General features: G+C 33.8%; 1 protein-coding gene across 2 annotated transcripts; it reads left to right on the plus strand.

Annotated features, from left to right (window-relative positions):
- Positions 1-79: 79 nt before the first annotated feature.
- Positions 80-13,562, plus strand: LOC138336780 (twinfilin-1-like). 2 transcript variants are annotated; one of them, XM_069286343.1, is made up of 11 exons: positions 80-163; positions 791-868; positions 1,422-1,439; positions 2,927-2,977; positions 3,570-3,697; positions 3,977-4,072; positions 4,357-4,461; positions 5,870-5,992; positions 6,378-6,528; positions 6,811-6,932; positions 8,413-13,562. In XM_069286343.1, exons 1-11 carry the CDS (start codon positions 139-141, stop codon positions 8,572-8,574), a joined length of 1,059 nt encoding a protein of 352 aa, XP_069142444.1. In that variant the 5' UTR covers positions 80-138; the 3' UTR covers positions 8,575-13,562. The 2 variants fall into 2 exon arrangements, with proteins under 2 accessions (XP_069142444.1, XP_069142445.1); XM_069286344.1 differs by lacking the exon at positions 1,422-1,439.
- The last annotated feature ends 605 nt before the right edge of the window (positions 13,563-14,167 follow it).

The raw sequence follows: 14,167 nt of genomic DNA on the forward strand, positions 1-14,167 counted from the left end.
AAAGAAAAATTGACCAATGAAATTAGTTTTAACAGATTCGCCGTAAAGTTACTTTCGTCGCCCACTTCCGGTTTAAAACCTCTGTTTTCACTTCCGCCTTTGATCGCTTCTAACTTATCGCCGGTACCAACTGTAAATATGTCTCATCAAACTGGAATATCAGGTAATGGGTGCCAGATGAATGTTTGCTAGTTATTCTTAAAGTATTTTCAATTCATTAAATTACTCTTAAGTGTGACAGAATTGTGGTTTTAATGAAAAGAAAGCCCTCGGAGGATCGGGTGGGAGGAGTCTTGTTCTAACGTTACATGTTTGTTTATGTTCTAGATAAGTTTTGTGTATGATCTAAAAGTCACTGCGGTCAGATTTCATAGTACAGCCAAGCCTGTCTGTAATGAAACATCCAATGGACAGAAGAAAATAGTCTTTATAGCCAGATGGTCTTTATAAACACAGGTCGAATGGGCATATACATGCACAGGCGTCTGCATTTGGTTTTGGAAAAATACAATGTCCTAAACCTACTATGTTCATATAGTAGGGGTAGGTTATTATATTTTTTATCAAACCAGAAGCAGACGCCTGTGGTACATGTGTCGAAATTTGTCATTTGGGACTCAAAAGTGGTCTTATTAAGCAGGTTGTCTTTATACATAATCCTATTTTACCGTAACTTTATCATATTTATTTACTTGTTGACCACATGATTTAGTAATAAGGTAACAATATTTAGTATTTTTTGGCAAATGTACATGTATATCTTTTACAATCAGTTTTTGATGGTTTTCAGCTTCTAAGGATCTACAGGACTTTTTCGCTAAAGCAAAAGACGGAGAAATTCGGTGTATCCAAGTTAAAATAGTTGAGGGTAGGTTGATTATATGGAATATTAAGGCAAACATGTGTGTTCTCATTGTAAATCATACATTTGCTTTGTGTAAAATAATGATGTTTTAAACGTACATTGTAATAGAGAGAGAGTGGTATTGTCAGGTGCCAGGATCATCATAACAGCATGATATGAAGTCACTTAATGTAAATTTGCCATTCACCTTAGTGCAGCCTAGATCAAAGCACAATTGATATAAGGAAAAAGGCAACATTAGAACTAAAACTGTAGCTGCCAATTATGAGTCATATATCTATCCATGACTGGTCACGAGTCACAAGATGAATTTTCTGAATTAATAAAGCTTAACTTGGCTATATTAGGTTAGAAGAGAGATCTGGCTATGGATCTAGACTTCAATAGTTGACCAACAGTGATTAAATAACTCCAGCCTCTTTCTTGAAAACAGATAGTTAAGAAAAGTCCTTATCATAATCTATTGGCATCTGATCATATATAGTTACAAGTATAAGACTAGTTCCTATTATATGAAGTGTGAATTGTTGACAGTCTTTGATAATTCCTATTACAGATCCAGTCACACGAGAAGGTTACATCAATTTAAAACATTAATTGTTATAATAGCTTTATTTCTTCAGCATATTTCTATATTTTATTAACTGGAACCTACAATGTATATGATCTCTACAACAATGACAACTTAAAACATACCTTCAAAGAAACATTTTACCATTTATTAAAAAAAACATGCATGTGCATTTAGAATTTGTTGTTTATGATTTCATGAAAGTCACATGTACAATTGACCCTTAATGAAAGTCAATAGTTATGAATTGTAGGAGTGAAGAATCAAATTGATTTTCTCAGATTCATTTCCAATCTTAAGTAATGATCAAAAGAAAACAAAATTCAAAATGGAGGTTAAGCAACATTCCATTTAAATGATACTAAGAATCGCATTTCTTTTCCATTGTCTGTTCAATCTTGATGCATGATTTAAATTATGACTGTCTTGTATGTTTAACTTTAATCCAAAAAGTATCAAATTTGAAGACTGGTGGTTATGTTGATTTGTTGTATAAGATAGTTTAAATCTTTTGGATACCTATGGCCATTCCAGATTTTGCTACGTAAGAAGTACAGAGAATTGGGGGAAAAAAAACATAGACTGATACCAATATCTGGCAATTGCTCCCAGTGACAAAAAGGCAGAGATCTGATAGAACATATTTAGAATTTCAAACATAACAACCACATCATTAGATTCCTATGCTGTAAATTATTATGTTGATATTGTGATCTTGTAGCTATAGATGTAGTCCCTGGAAGAGGACTACAGAGCTCTTGAAATGAGGAGGGGGGGGGGGGTATTAAAAAAACAAAAAAAAAACACTCATTTTAAGATTTTGGAGATTTATAACTGCATTGTAATTACCAGTAATTCTCATCAGCTTAGTGTTAATTAGTAGGAAAGATTAAGATAAGATGAGATGTCTGTTTAAGTTTATTTATGAAATTATGGCATGTGAGCTTGCATGTATGCATGTTTTGATTGCTCTATATATTTAGTGTTGAAAATCCTTTTTAATCACAATCTTTTATAAGCGAACCTGCAATAAGCTTTATACTTACTGGATATTATACGGATCAAAGACACATTTCCTATTGAATATTTGAATTATCGGATAACCTATAATCAATGTAAGAGATTGCATATACACCAGTACATGTATTAAATAGGTAGGAGTTTCCAAATCCACACTCCTATATGGATATTGCAGACTATTGTTTGTATAGGCTTTCAACTGATAAAGGTCATAACTAAATAAAAAAAAAGATGATAAATGGCAGAATAATTCAGACTAATTCTTATATATAGTGTTTCCTACATCAGTATTACTAAATTTATATTTTGTTTCAATTTAAGATTTTGTTTCCAAATTATGTCATAAATTTAACTATAATGACGCTGTTGTACCTGCACAGAAATACAGCATGAATCATTTTATAGATAAACTCGATTATGGATTCATTCATATTTATATACATGTATGTACATTTGCTTTTATTTTTTAGAAAAATTGGAACTTGGAGGCAGTAAAGATGCAGTAAGATCCTGGGAAGATGATATCCTTATGTATAATAAAGAGAAACGGACATTAACAGATAGGGCAATAAGCAAGAATATTACTTAATGCTCTATTTCTTATTCTCTACCTTCATCATCAAGTGAAACTCCCACTCTGTGCTTGAGACATAGGCCAAATTTAATATTTAAGTTATTGAATATTTGGAAGATTTAGCGAAATATTTTCAAACATGGAGATTTTAAATATGAACTTTTATTATTAATTATTTATTGAAGAAAGCATAAGTATGTAGATAATTATAACAATAAAAGTCTAGTTTAGGTAGTTAGTTTAACGTCCTATTAACAATCAGGGTCATTAAGGACATGCCAGGTTTAGGAGGTGGAGTAAAGCCAGAGTACCTGGAGAAATACCACCAACCAGCGGTCAGTACCTTTCAACTGCCCCACGTCTGCATTGGATTGATTTGAATTCGTGACCCAGAGGTGGAGGGCTTGTGATAATTTGTCGTGACATCTTTATCTTAATCATTTGGCCTCTGGGGCCCACACAACGATAGGTACATGTGAATATTTCTATAAACCAAAACATGTGATACATGTAAAAATATTATCCTTAACTCTGTTTACATTATGATTCTTTGGTGTTACCATATCTTGAAGACAAACAACCATGCTATGTACTCTATCGTCTAGACTCTAAAAACGCGTCAGGCTATGAATGGATCTTCATCAGCTGGTCTCCAGACTTTTCCCAGGTAACTACCTTATATATAATATTACTAAGTAATTATCTCAGTGTTTTACAGGAATTACCTAGATGAGTCATGGACTCATTATTTACCTATAGGACTTGGCAGCATTTTAAGAACCCTATTTGTACTGGGACTCATCGAATTTTTAAATTTAGTGTTCTGGGCTCGCCTTCAAAATTCTACATCAGTTGCTGATTTTTATTTATGACCGTATAATTATCTATTCTCCATCATAATACAATGATAGTGCTAGTGGTATTTACTTTACCTTATATGATTTAGGTGCGAGACAAGATGCTGTATGCTGCTACACGAGCGACACTGAAGCAGAACTTTGGGGGAGGCCAGATCAAGGAAGAGATATTCGCTACAGTTACGGTAATTTGACATTCCATGACAGTACCTGTTGTATACCAGTTTAGATTACAAAATACCATCAAAGAGACAAATTATGGTCTTTTTAGCCAAATGGTCATTACACACATGAATAGTTTTGTTAATATTGGTCATTTAGTACCTCGAGAACATAGTCTTATTTACAGAAGTAGTGCGCAACACAGGCTTTACTGTGAAGTTATTTTAAATGTCTTTTCCCCCTTACATTTGATTCTTCCAACTTAGTAATGATTTTGTTTATTATGTGAGTATTTTATTGTTGCCAGGGTGACTGTACATTGAGTGGTTACAAGAAGCACCTAATGTCTCAGAATGCACCAGCTCCTCTCACGATGGCGGAGGAGGAACTAGAGGAGATCAAAAGGAAAGAGGTGAGATACATAAAACTGAGAACTTAAGAGATGTCTTTTAAAAATACAAAGTGATTTCAATCTTAGGGCTGTTCCAGCAAAACATATATGGCACCCAGGGAAGGCACTTTAAAAAATGGTATGTGCCATGGTGGGTTCAAAATAAAATCAATTCTGTGCCGGGGTGGCGTTTCAATAAAATCACTTCTGTGGGTGTGTCTATCTGAGGCACTTTTTAAAATAAAAATGCAAAATTTGTGTTTAATAATATTGCTGTCAGTCATCCTGACAACAAAAATAACTGTTGAGAAAAATGTTAATCTTTATACAAATTTAGGAATAGATGCATCACATCAAACAATAATTCACTGCATCATATACAGTGCAATTTTGTCCTGCGACTCTTCAGTGATGCTAGAAATCAAAATGGGTAAATCCAAAAAAATGTTGGAGCAAAATAAAAAAAATAAAGCGCTTCCATGCCATGGTCTCATTCACAAAAAAATAGATATGTGTGGGGGTCAACAAAATTTTAAATCGCTTCTATCGGTGAGTCTCCCAATTTCAAAGTGCCTTCCCCCCCTACCATATATGTTTTGCTGGAACAGCCCTTAGTATGAGGATCAAGATTTAATGATATTTTTATCAGATCTGGAATATCATTTCATAAATGCACTGTTCAAACCTATAATTTGTAGCTAAAAATGAAATCCCTGCAATGGGGGCCTTATGTGGGTAGAATACAATAATTCATTACCATATTCCATCTTTGCATATTACAGAGTTATTTCCCTTGCAGGTAGGTATCTATTATTTTTTGAGCGAACCATTTTGTTTTCTCTGAAAAGTTTGATGTTATGCTCGAAAACACATGACGTCACAATCAGTACCTACCAGCAAGGACAGATAACTCTGAAATATGCAAAATACAGAATAACAGTCATTACAACATGAAAGAAACAAACCAACTATCATGGAAGTTCAGATATACTGCTAAGAGGTTTCAATATCAGGCGGTACCTGTTACTATTTGCTGGCTAAACCTGACTGTGGTACTGTCTGATTTGAGCTCAATTACATTAGAAAGCATACAGATATTATTGAAAATACCTCCTCAATTTGCAATACGGGGGTTTCGAGATCCCAAAACGATGGGGGCAAAGTACAATTTACCGACGATTAGTCCCATTATCCGGTGATTATGACCTCATCATTTGATGTGAGTTTCGCGACGTCATAATCACCGGAAAGTGGGACTAATTGACGGTAAGTCATATTTTACCCACGTCCTTTTGGGATCTCGAAACCCCGTATTGTACCACCTCTCATTGAAGATAATGAAAAGCCTTCTCTTCCTCATCTCATGTTAGATTTTCTTGTATCACAATTGTTTTTCGTTAATTTTGTAATCTTTTGTTTGTTTTTGTAGATCAAGACAGCTGGTGTAGATACCAAACATCAGACCTTACAGGGAGTGGCGTTTCCTATCACAGACGAAGCTCTACTGAAAATACAGGAGTTTGTAGAGGGTCAATATACATACGTCCAACTGGTAGGTGTAATTAAAGGTTGATCTAGTGTACAAAAGTTTCAGCGATGAGTCTGAATCGACAAGCTATATCATATTCTGTCAACATCATGAAATCACCATTTTAAAAAATTGGGTACAAGGTAATCATTGATGATAATAAGAATTTTTAAGGAGTTAAAAAGAATATCTTTGTTTTTATATAGCTCTTAGTAAGCTAATGGTGTTATTGAGGAAGTTATTTTAATTTTCTGTAATTCAAATTCAAATTTGATACCTCCAATTTACTTAACGTTTCAAGAAAAGAATATATAAATGTTCCTGTAGTGTCATGTCAGTAGAAACAAGCTGGTATTCACTGCCTTTAAATCAATTCACTGTGAAACACCACTCTGACTGTGATTTGTAGAGTTTGGACATGACAGATGAGAAGATTGTCCTAGAGAAAGCAGAAAACATCCCTACTAGTGCCTTGGCGGATCAAGTCCCTGAAGACCATGCCCGCTACCATCTCTTTAACTTCAAACACACACACGAAGGAGACTACACGGAGAGTTTCGGTAAGAATAAGCAGTCAAATCTCTTTAACTGATCATCTGTGAGACAATGGTAACACTTCGAGGTATTCATTGACAAGTAAGGTTTTACTTCAAAGTTTAGCAAATATTTTATTCAAAGCCAGCAAAATACTTCAAATTGAATAGTGTTTTCGAGTTATACATATATTTGAAGCAACAAAATTCAACTGTTCATACACATCTGTCTTTAAGGCATTCCTAGTGTACTGTTAATTCCACTTGTCACAATCTTACAGTCATATGTTTACTTTCCTCTATTTCCAGTTTTTATCTACTCCATGCCGGGCTATAAGTGTTCTATAAAGGAGCGTATGCTGTATTCTAGCTGTAAGTCACCACTATTGGGTGTCCTGGAGGGTCAGATGGGCATTGAACTGGCTAAAAAGGTAGGTACTCTGTGACAGATAAAAACAATTACACTATAAGTTGTCTAAACCAGCCCTTGTCAGTATAACTTGTCTAAACCAGCCCTTGTCAGTATAACTTGTCTAAACCAGCCTTTGTCAGTATAACTTGTCTAAACCAGCCCTTGTCAGTATAACTTGTCTAAACCAGCCCTTGTCAGTATAACTTGTCTAAACCAACCCTTGTCAGTATAACTTGTCTAAACCAGCCCTTGTCAGTATAACTTGTCTAAACCAGTCCTTGTCAGTATAACTTGTCTAAACCAACCCTTGTCAGTATAATTTGTCTCAACCAGCCCTTGTCAGTATAACTTGGCTACACCAACCCTTGTGAGTATAACTTGTCTACACCAACCCTTGTCAGTATAACTTGTCTAAACCAGCCCTTGTCAGTATAACTTGTCTAAACCAGCCCTTGTCAGTATAACTTGTCTAAACCAACCCTTGTCAGTATAACTTGTCTAAACCAGCCCTTGTCAGTATAACTTGTCTAAACCAGCCTTTGTCAGTATAACTTGTCTAAACCAGCCCTTGTCAGTATAACTTGTCTAAACCAGCCCTTGTCAGTATAACTTGTCTTAACCAGCCCTTGTCAGTATAAGTTGTCTAAACCAACCCTTGTCAGTATAACTTGTCTAAACCAGCCCTTGTCAGTATAACTTGTCTAAACCAACCCTTGTCAGTATAATTTGTCTCAACCAGCCCTTGTCAGTATAACTTGGCTACACCAACCCTTGTGAGTATAACTTGTCTACACCAACCCTTGTCAGTGTAACTTGTCTAAACCAGCCCTTGTCAGTATAACTTGTCTAAACCAGCCCTTGTCAGTATAACTTGTCTAAAACAACCCTTGTCAGTATAATTTAAATTTGTCTCAACCAGCCCTTGTCAGTATAACTTGGCTACACCAACCCTTGTCAGTATAACTTGTCTAAACCAACCCTTGTCAGTATAATTTGTCTCAACCAGCCCTTGTCAGTATAACTTGTCTAAACCAGCCCTTGTCAGTATAACTTGTCTAAACCAACCCTTGTCAGTATAACTTGTCTAAACCAGAGTTTGTATTATCAAGAAACCTGGCTATACCGACCAAATATGTTTGTTCCATTGACATTCGATTTAGACAAATATACAAATAAATCCATTTACATACACTTCATAAACTAATGGGGGATGGGGGGGGGGGGGGGGGGTTGGAAAACTAATGGAGGGGGGGGTGGAAAATTGGTGAAATTTAGACAAGAGATAATTAGTATTAAATATGTAAGTGTAAAAAAGTATGATGCTTGACTTATCCATTGTAAATGAAAAACATGATGCAATGAATTGAAATATCATATGATTTTGTAGGATTAACTACTGAATGCATAAAAGTTTTAGATCAATATATCGGTAGGTGAAAAGTTGGAAATAAGGAACAATGGGTTTTCTTTGGTTTGAAACATGCAATTTCTTCTTACAGTTGGAAGTTGATGACCCCAAGGAGCTTGCTGAAAATTGTCTTTATGAAGAAGTACATCCAATCAAAACTGCAGTTAGGAACAAATTTAACCGTCCAAAAGGTCCCGCAAGTCGAGGCCCCAAGAGGATGACAAGAAACACAGAAGGACAAGAAACGAGTTAATTAGAGTTTAATTGTATTATATGGTATATCATAATGGCCACTTTTAAATTGTTGACAATTTAATGGGGTATTTTAAATATTCATCATCGAGTTGACTGCATTAACAAGTCCCTCCCATTTTATATAATTATGCAAATTAATCTTGTGTTGTTTTGATGGCTCTTGTTTTGGGGGACTGGTTCGGTATTGGATCAATTTATTTTCACGTATTTGCGGGCAAGTAGATAAATAACTTGCCGCTTAAAATTTTCAAGCCGAAGTCATTCAGAACTAATTGAATCTACACCATGTGTGAAAAATAGTAAAACATGAAAATCCGAAATTAAGTTGCTGTGAAAAAAATAATTTGGTGTACAGTACATATGTAAAGAAAATAATATCAGCTCATGTCTTTCTTTGATGGCTTCTCAAGATTTGTTTATATGTAAATATTTACAGGGATTTATTTTTGTGCCACAGTTAAAAGTGTAGATATCACAAAAATTAAATCCCTCTTTTAGTTTACCACCTGTACAGTATAATATAACTAAACTTCATTCACCCCTGAAAATTCATAGTGAACTATTCCAACATTTGTATAAGAAGAGTTTAAATGTGTCTTCAGGGGTAAATGAGTTATGGTGATAATGGTGATAAAATATTGTAGCAAATTAATTTGATTTAGGGGACTATATTTGATTTGTTTGTTAAAACCCTTATTTTGCAATGCATTAATTGTTTTTCTGTCTTTTTGTAAATCAAATTTACACTCTTTTGTAAAAAGCCAATAATAAATCTTGTAAATTTAACTATGATAAGTTAATTTGTGATATTGATAAAACAGGTTGAAGAAATATCCCCATAAAAATTAAATTAAATCTGTTGTGATATTTTAAAGAGCTCCTTATAATCGATCTGTCTTTGATAGCATTTTAACAGTTGGTGTGAATAAAAGTAAGTCTAGGATCCTCTTTGTAAAAGTCACTGATCAAGTCTCCAAATTTTACTTTGAAACAAAATGTTCACAAACCAATTTTCTTATCTATGCAAAATTTACACCCAAACTTACCTTCCATTGAGGGCATTTAGCTTTTATGACCCTGCTTGCCAATGGGCCATTGAAACAAACCAACGAGAGCCATCATAATGTCACTATAATATTCACACTGCCATATACACTCATTTGTCCAATTGATTTGCGTAAAATTATTCATGGATTTTTTTTGTCTCCAGTTTATTCTTTTGTTTCCAAAGGATTTGTATAAGACTCTCTCAAGCATAGAGATATGAGGGGATCTTCTCTTAATATCTGTTGTGGTAATAGGACCCCCTCGTATACTTTGACAGTCCCCTGTGATCAGGAGCATCTTTCCAATCAGATAGCCTAGCCAATAAACCATTTTCCTCGTCATAGAGTGGTAGTGTGTAATCTGTGCCATTGATGAAAAATATTAATAATCATTTATATATCCATGTCATATATGTATCTATTTAATAGTATCAGTCTTTTGGTGGCAAAATATCATGATTTGGTGGTTTGAAAGAAAAGGAAATTAACAGGAAGTTAAAATAGTGACTTAAATTTTTTAAAAAAAATGGTGTTAGACTATATTGGAGAAAAATTAATATATATGGAGGAAGTTTCTTATTGCAATGTAAATACATTGCAGTTTTATTGAAAGAGTTTTCTTTTTTTTAACTTGAAAAAAAAAGATATCATTTTCACAAGCCTATCATTATTGCTCAGTTCAGGTGCTTTGATTGGTGTTGTTATTTTCAAGCGTAAGATAGAATTAAAATTTTCATAACCATCACATGATCTCCTTGTGAAGTACTGAATGTGAGAAATATATCTCTTGTGATAAAAACAGTTTTTGTAAGTATTCAGCTCAAGTTGATACAAGTATGAGATTAATAACTTCTTACAGAATATTTTGCAGTTGTTTCAGGCTACGTTATTTAAATTCACAGGAAACTGACACAAATTTCTAACCAACAGTATAATATTTTATTAAGAAATTTGTGTCAGGTCCCTGTGTTTAATTTCACTTTCACAAGAATGTGGATTTATTGGGGTTTTTTCTGAAGAAAAGACTTGTTTTGTGAACATAATTCACCTTATCAAGTTTTCTTACTTACTTTTGAGGTGATAACACATGTATTTTCCCAACACTTCGACTCGATGGACCACACTCAACACCTAGCTTAGATTTACACTAAAGATGCATGAACTTGCATCAGAAACAAATATATATATTTTGGCACCAATTATATTTTTTCAAAAATTAAATTTTGAATTTTAATAATTGATTTTGATTAATTGGCAGCAGCCACAGGTGCCTGTGACACACAAGTGTTTATATATTTACTTCCTGTCAGTGACACAGGCTTATGAAGCATTTACCTATAAGTTAAGGTGTGGAAATCTTTTAAATTAATTCGCTTCTTCCTAGAAAAGTAAAATGTAGAGGACAACTTGCTGTGTGAAAAACCTTCTCTGTTCACGTGTGACTCACTCTTGTACTCGCTATATTAGAAATATTTGACTCATGACTCGCAACTTTCATGACTCACAACAAGTCAAAAGATGAAAACAGTATTTTACTATGAACAGGTGGCCTACATGAGTTACTGTGCATCATTCACAACTTTCTTACTCTTTGAAAATTATCATGCAAGGAGTTAAATTATTTCTACCTGGTAGCATTGACTCACAATTTAGGGACTAAATCTTTGAGAAATTGAACAAAAAAAATGTAGCTAAGAGTTGGAGTATAACTATAAACTTACAGGTATACAGGGCCAAACAACTCAAGTACATATTTGTTGTATGGACAGCTTTCTTATACACTTGTACTGTGACCTTTCAATTTCCTTGTGGTTTCGAGCCAATGTAAGTTTATGTGACAAATTCTATGTTTATAACATACTTAAGTGGACACACTAATTATTTAGACTTGTTACAAGTATCAACACTGTATCGTCCAACACTGTATCGTCCATGTTACAGTTAATGTAATCTTGTCTCGCTTGTATTTTTGCAGTTACCGTAGTGATAACACTAATTTGTTTGTAGATATGAAGCTGAATTTTTAAATATAATAGAGATGGATTGTTTTGTTTTTGATGTTTGTATGTGATACGCTGTTATCTTGGTGTGTGTGATATTGTGTTCAGACAACTTAAGCACAGCCTTTGAATTTACAGATCTTTCAAGGTCTAAAATAATTTTGCTATAACAGATTATTTTCAGTGATTATGAATACTTATTGTAGAATTGAAGATAAAGTAACCTTTCTAAATATAAAGACATACTTATACTCTAGCCCAACTTATGAAATATTTTTGTGATGACTGATTTCATGATTTAATAAGGCCTAAAAATTATTTTACTGGGTATATCAAGTTATTTTTCGCGATTTAAGATTCAAACAGTTTTCCTATACCAATGCCTCAAACTTCATATTTAATTCTCGCACACAAAATACCCAAAATTTAATAATTCGAAAATAATTTAGTATACAGTATGTATCTCTTCAGAAAACCATGAAATACAAAGAATATCTTTTCGGAAATTTCCTATGTAATTTCAATAGACGCTCACTAAAATTGGAATGATAATCATTAATGTCTGTTTTTATGTGTAGAGGAACATATTTTTTAAGAGTTATTTATTATGTTATGTGTCTGGTTCACACAGTCTCGTTTAAGTTTAATATATTGATATTTGATTATGAAAAGTTGCCAAAATTAGCTGGTTTTGTTGTGCTTCAAAGTGCTGAATGTTTAATCTTGCACATAATTTTGTATTTATAAGTGTATAATCATGTATATATATATCAAATGCATGAAATGTAATAGGAATATTTACAATGAGTTAATAATGTAAATATAAGCATTAAGCTATCTTCCTATGGCATCTATGGTCTATATAGATGCCAGAGCTTTGCAGACAATCATCTCACAATGGGCTAGTTCACATTATGAAAAGACTGTCTACAAAGTTCTGGCATCAATATATAACCTATGGAATTCATAGGAAGACAGTCTAATGCTTTAATACAAATGATGATCGAATGAATTTGAATGTTAATTCACTTTTTCGAGTTTGTATTTTGGAATTTTGTATCAAATACTTAACAACTGTTCCTTAAGTTTAATTTACAACCATCAACGAATAACTGTCAAACTTTGTTAGCATTGTTCAACCCTAAACTGTTGTGAGGTATTATGCATGTGGTCACAATATTCCAAGGGGTTACTATCACTGTCATTATATCCACTCCTGGAGTATGTCCAATAAAAAACGATGGCTCTGTGAGACAACAGATGAGACTGATAGTTTAGTCTATGCAGCTTTCTATATTCTTCAAACTTAAGGAAGTTTGTGTAGGTCTGTGATTGGTCAGTTTGTTTCTCCTAAAAATGCCTTCAGTTTCACAATGGCATAGTCCAGGAGCAACGCAGCTACCGAGGGGAGATAAATCACAACCTGTATTATGTGTAATGCCCGATGTCGTTCAGGTTGAGTCAAGGAGTGGATGTTACGACATTGATAGTAACCCCATGGAATATCGAGGATGGTCATGACTAAAGTTTACATAAAGCTCGTTGAACACAAATACTCAGACAGCTCATAGAGTTACCCCCAGCTCTCTACCAATGTTTGACTATTCTTTTTGAAGTGTTAAGAATTGTTTTATCATGTAAATTGCCATCTGAATGCATTTGGTTGAAAGATAGGTAGTATTAAGATGATGCGAGTATTAGCAGAGGATAAACCATTAACTTAGAATGTCAAACACAAGCTCTGAATGATTTTCTTACAAAGCTCTATCAAGAAATTTGTTAAGCTGATAAACAATTAAACATATCTGATTTTTGATCAACTTTCTTCATTATTAAATGTCCAGCAGGATATGTAAGTATGTGTGGATGTGCAAGTTGGAATGTTTGCTACAATTGTTATGTGATGAGTACTAGTAAATAAAACATCTCAGGATATACAACTTGTATCTTCTTTCTTTCTCAACATTGCTGTCAAATCATCCAATGCTGAATCCCAACTTGAGTGAAATCAGTTATAGCAGATATTTGTTCTGTTGGCACATGACACGACTTATCGCTATAATAAAAATAGCTTTGCATGGCAAAACAGCAAGAACCACTTGCTAGTCTTAGAGCTTTCCTATCATTGTTCCCTTTCAATGGTCTCTATCCAAATCTAATTAGTAAAATGTTTAGCCCAGACTACCAGACTTCATCAATAAATTTAATGGATATTCATACCAAAACCATTAGCATTCAATATATAACGAAATGTTGACATAATTGCTGCCTTTGATTGACAACAATAACAGGCCTGAATCACCCGCCCAATACCTGTTGAATATTATAGACACAAGATAGTAAATCTGAGATTTGTCCATGCTTTATCAAACCAACATTAAATGAAGGTCAAGGCCATTCCTTTTAACAAAATTTGAACTTTTATCCCAGCATGCCAGAGACCTAATGTCAGGGTCGTTTTCCATTATATGGTTTGACTGGATGAACCTAGTTGTTCGTTTATATATTAAAGATGGATCTGGTGATTTTATTTTATTTTCAGACG

The sequence above is a fragment of the Argopecten irradians genome, chromosome 12 (assembly GCF_041381155.1).
Source record: "Argopecten irradians isolate NY chromosome 12, Ai_NY, whole genome shotgun sequence".
Lineage (NCBI taxonomy): Eukaryota > Metazoa > Mollusca > Bivalvia > Pectinida > Pectinidae > Argopecten > Argopecten irradians.

Coding starts and splice junctions, on each gene's coding strand:
- LOC138336780 (XM_069286343.1), top strand. CDS start 139: ATGTCTCATCAAACTGGAATATCAG. Junction 4,462..5,869: donor AGGAGATCAAAAGGAAAGAG/GTGAGATACATA, acceptor TTGTTTTTGTAG/ATCAAGACAGCTGGTGTAGA. Junction 6,529..6,810: donor AGACTACACGGAGAGTTTCG/GTAAGAATAAGC, acceptor CTCTATTTCCAG/TTTTTATCTACTCCATGCCG.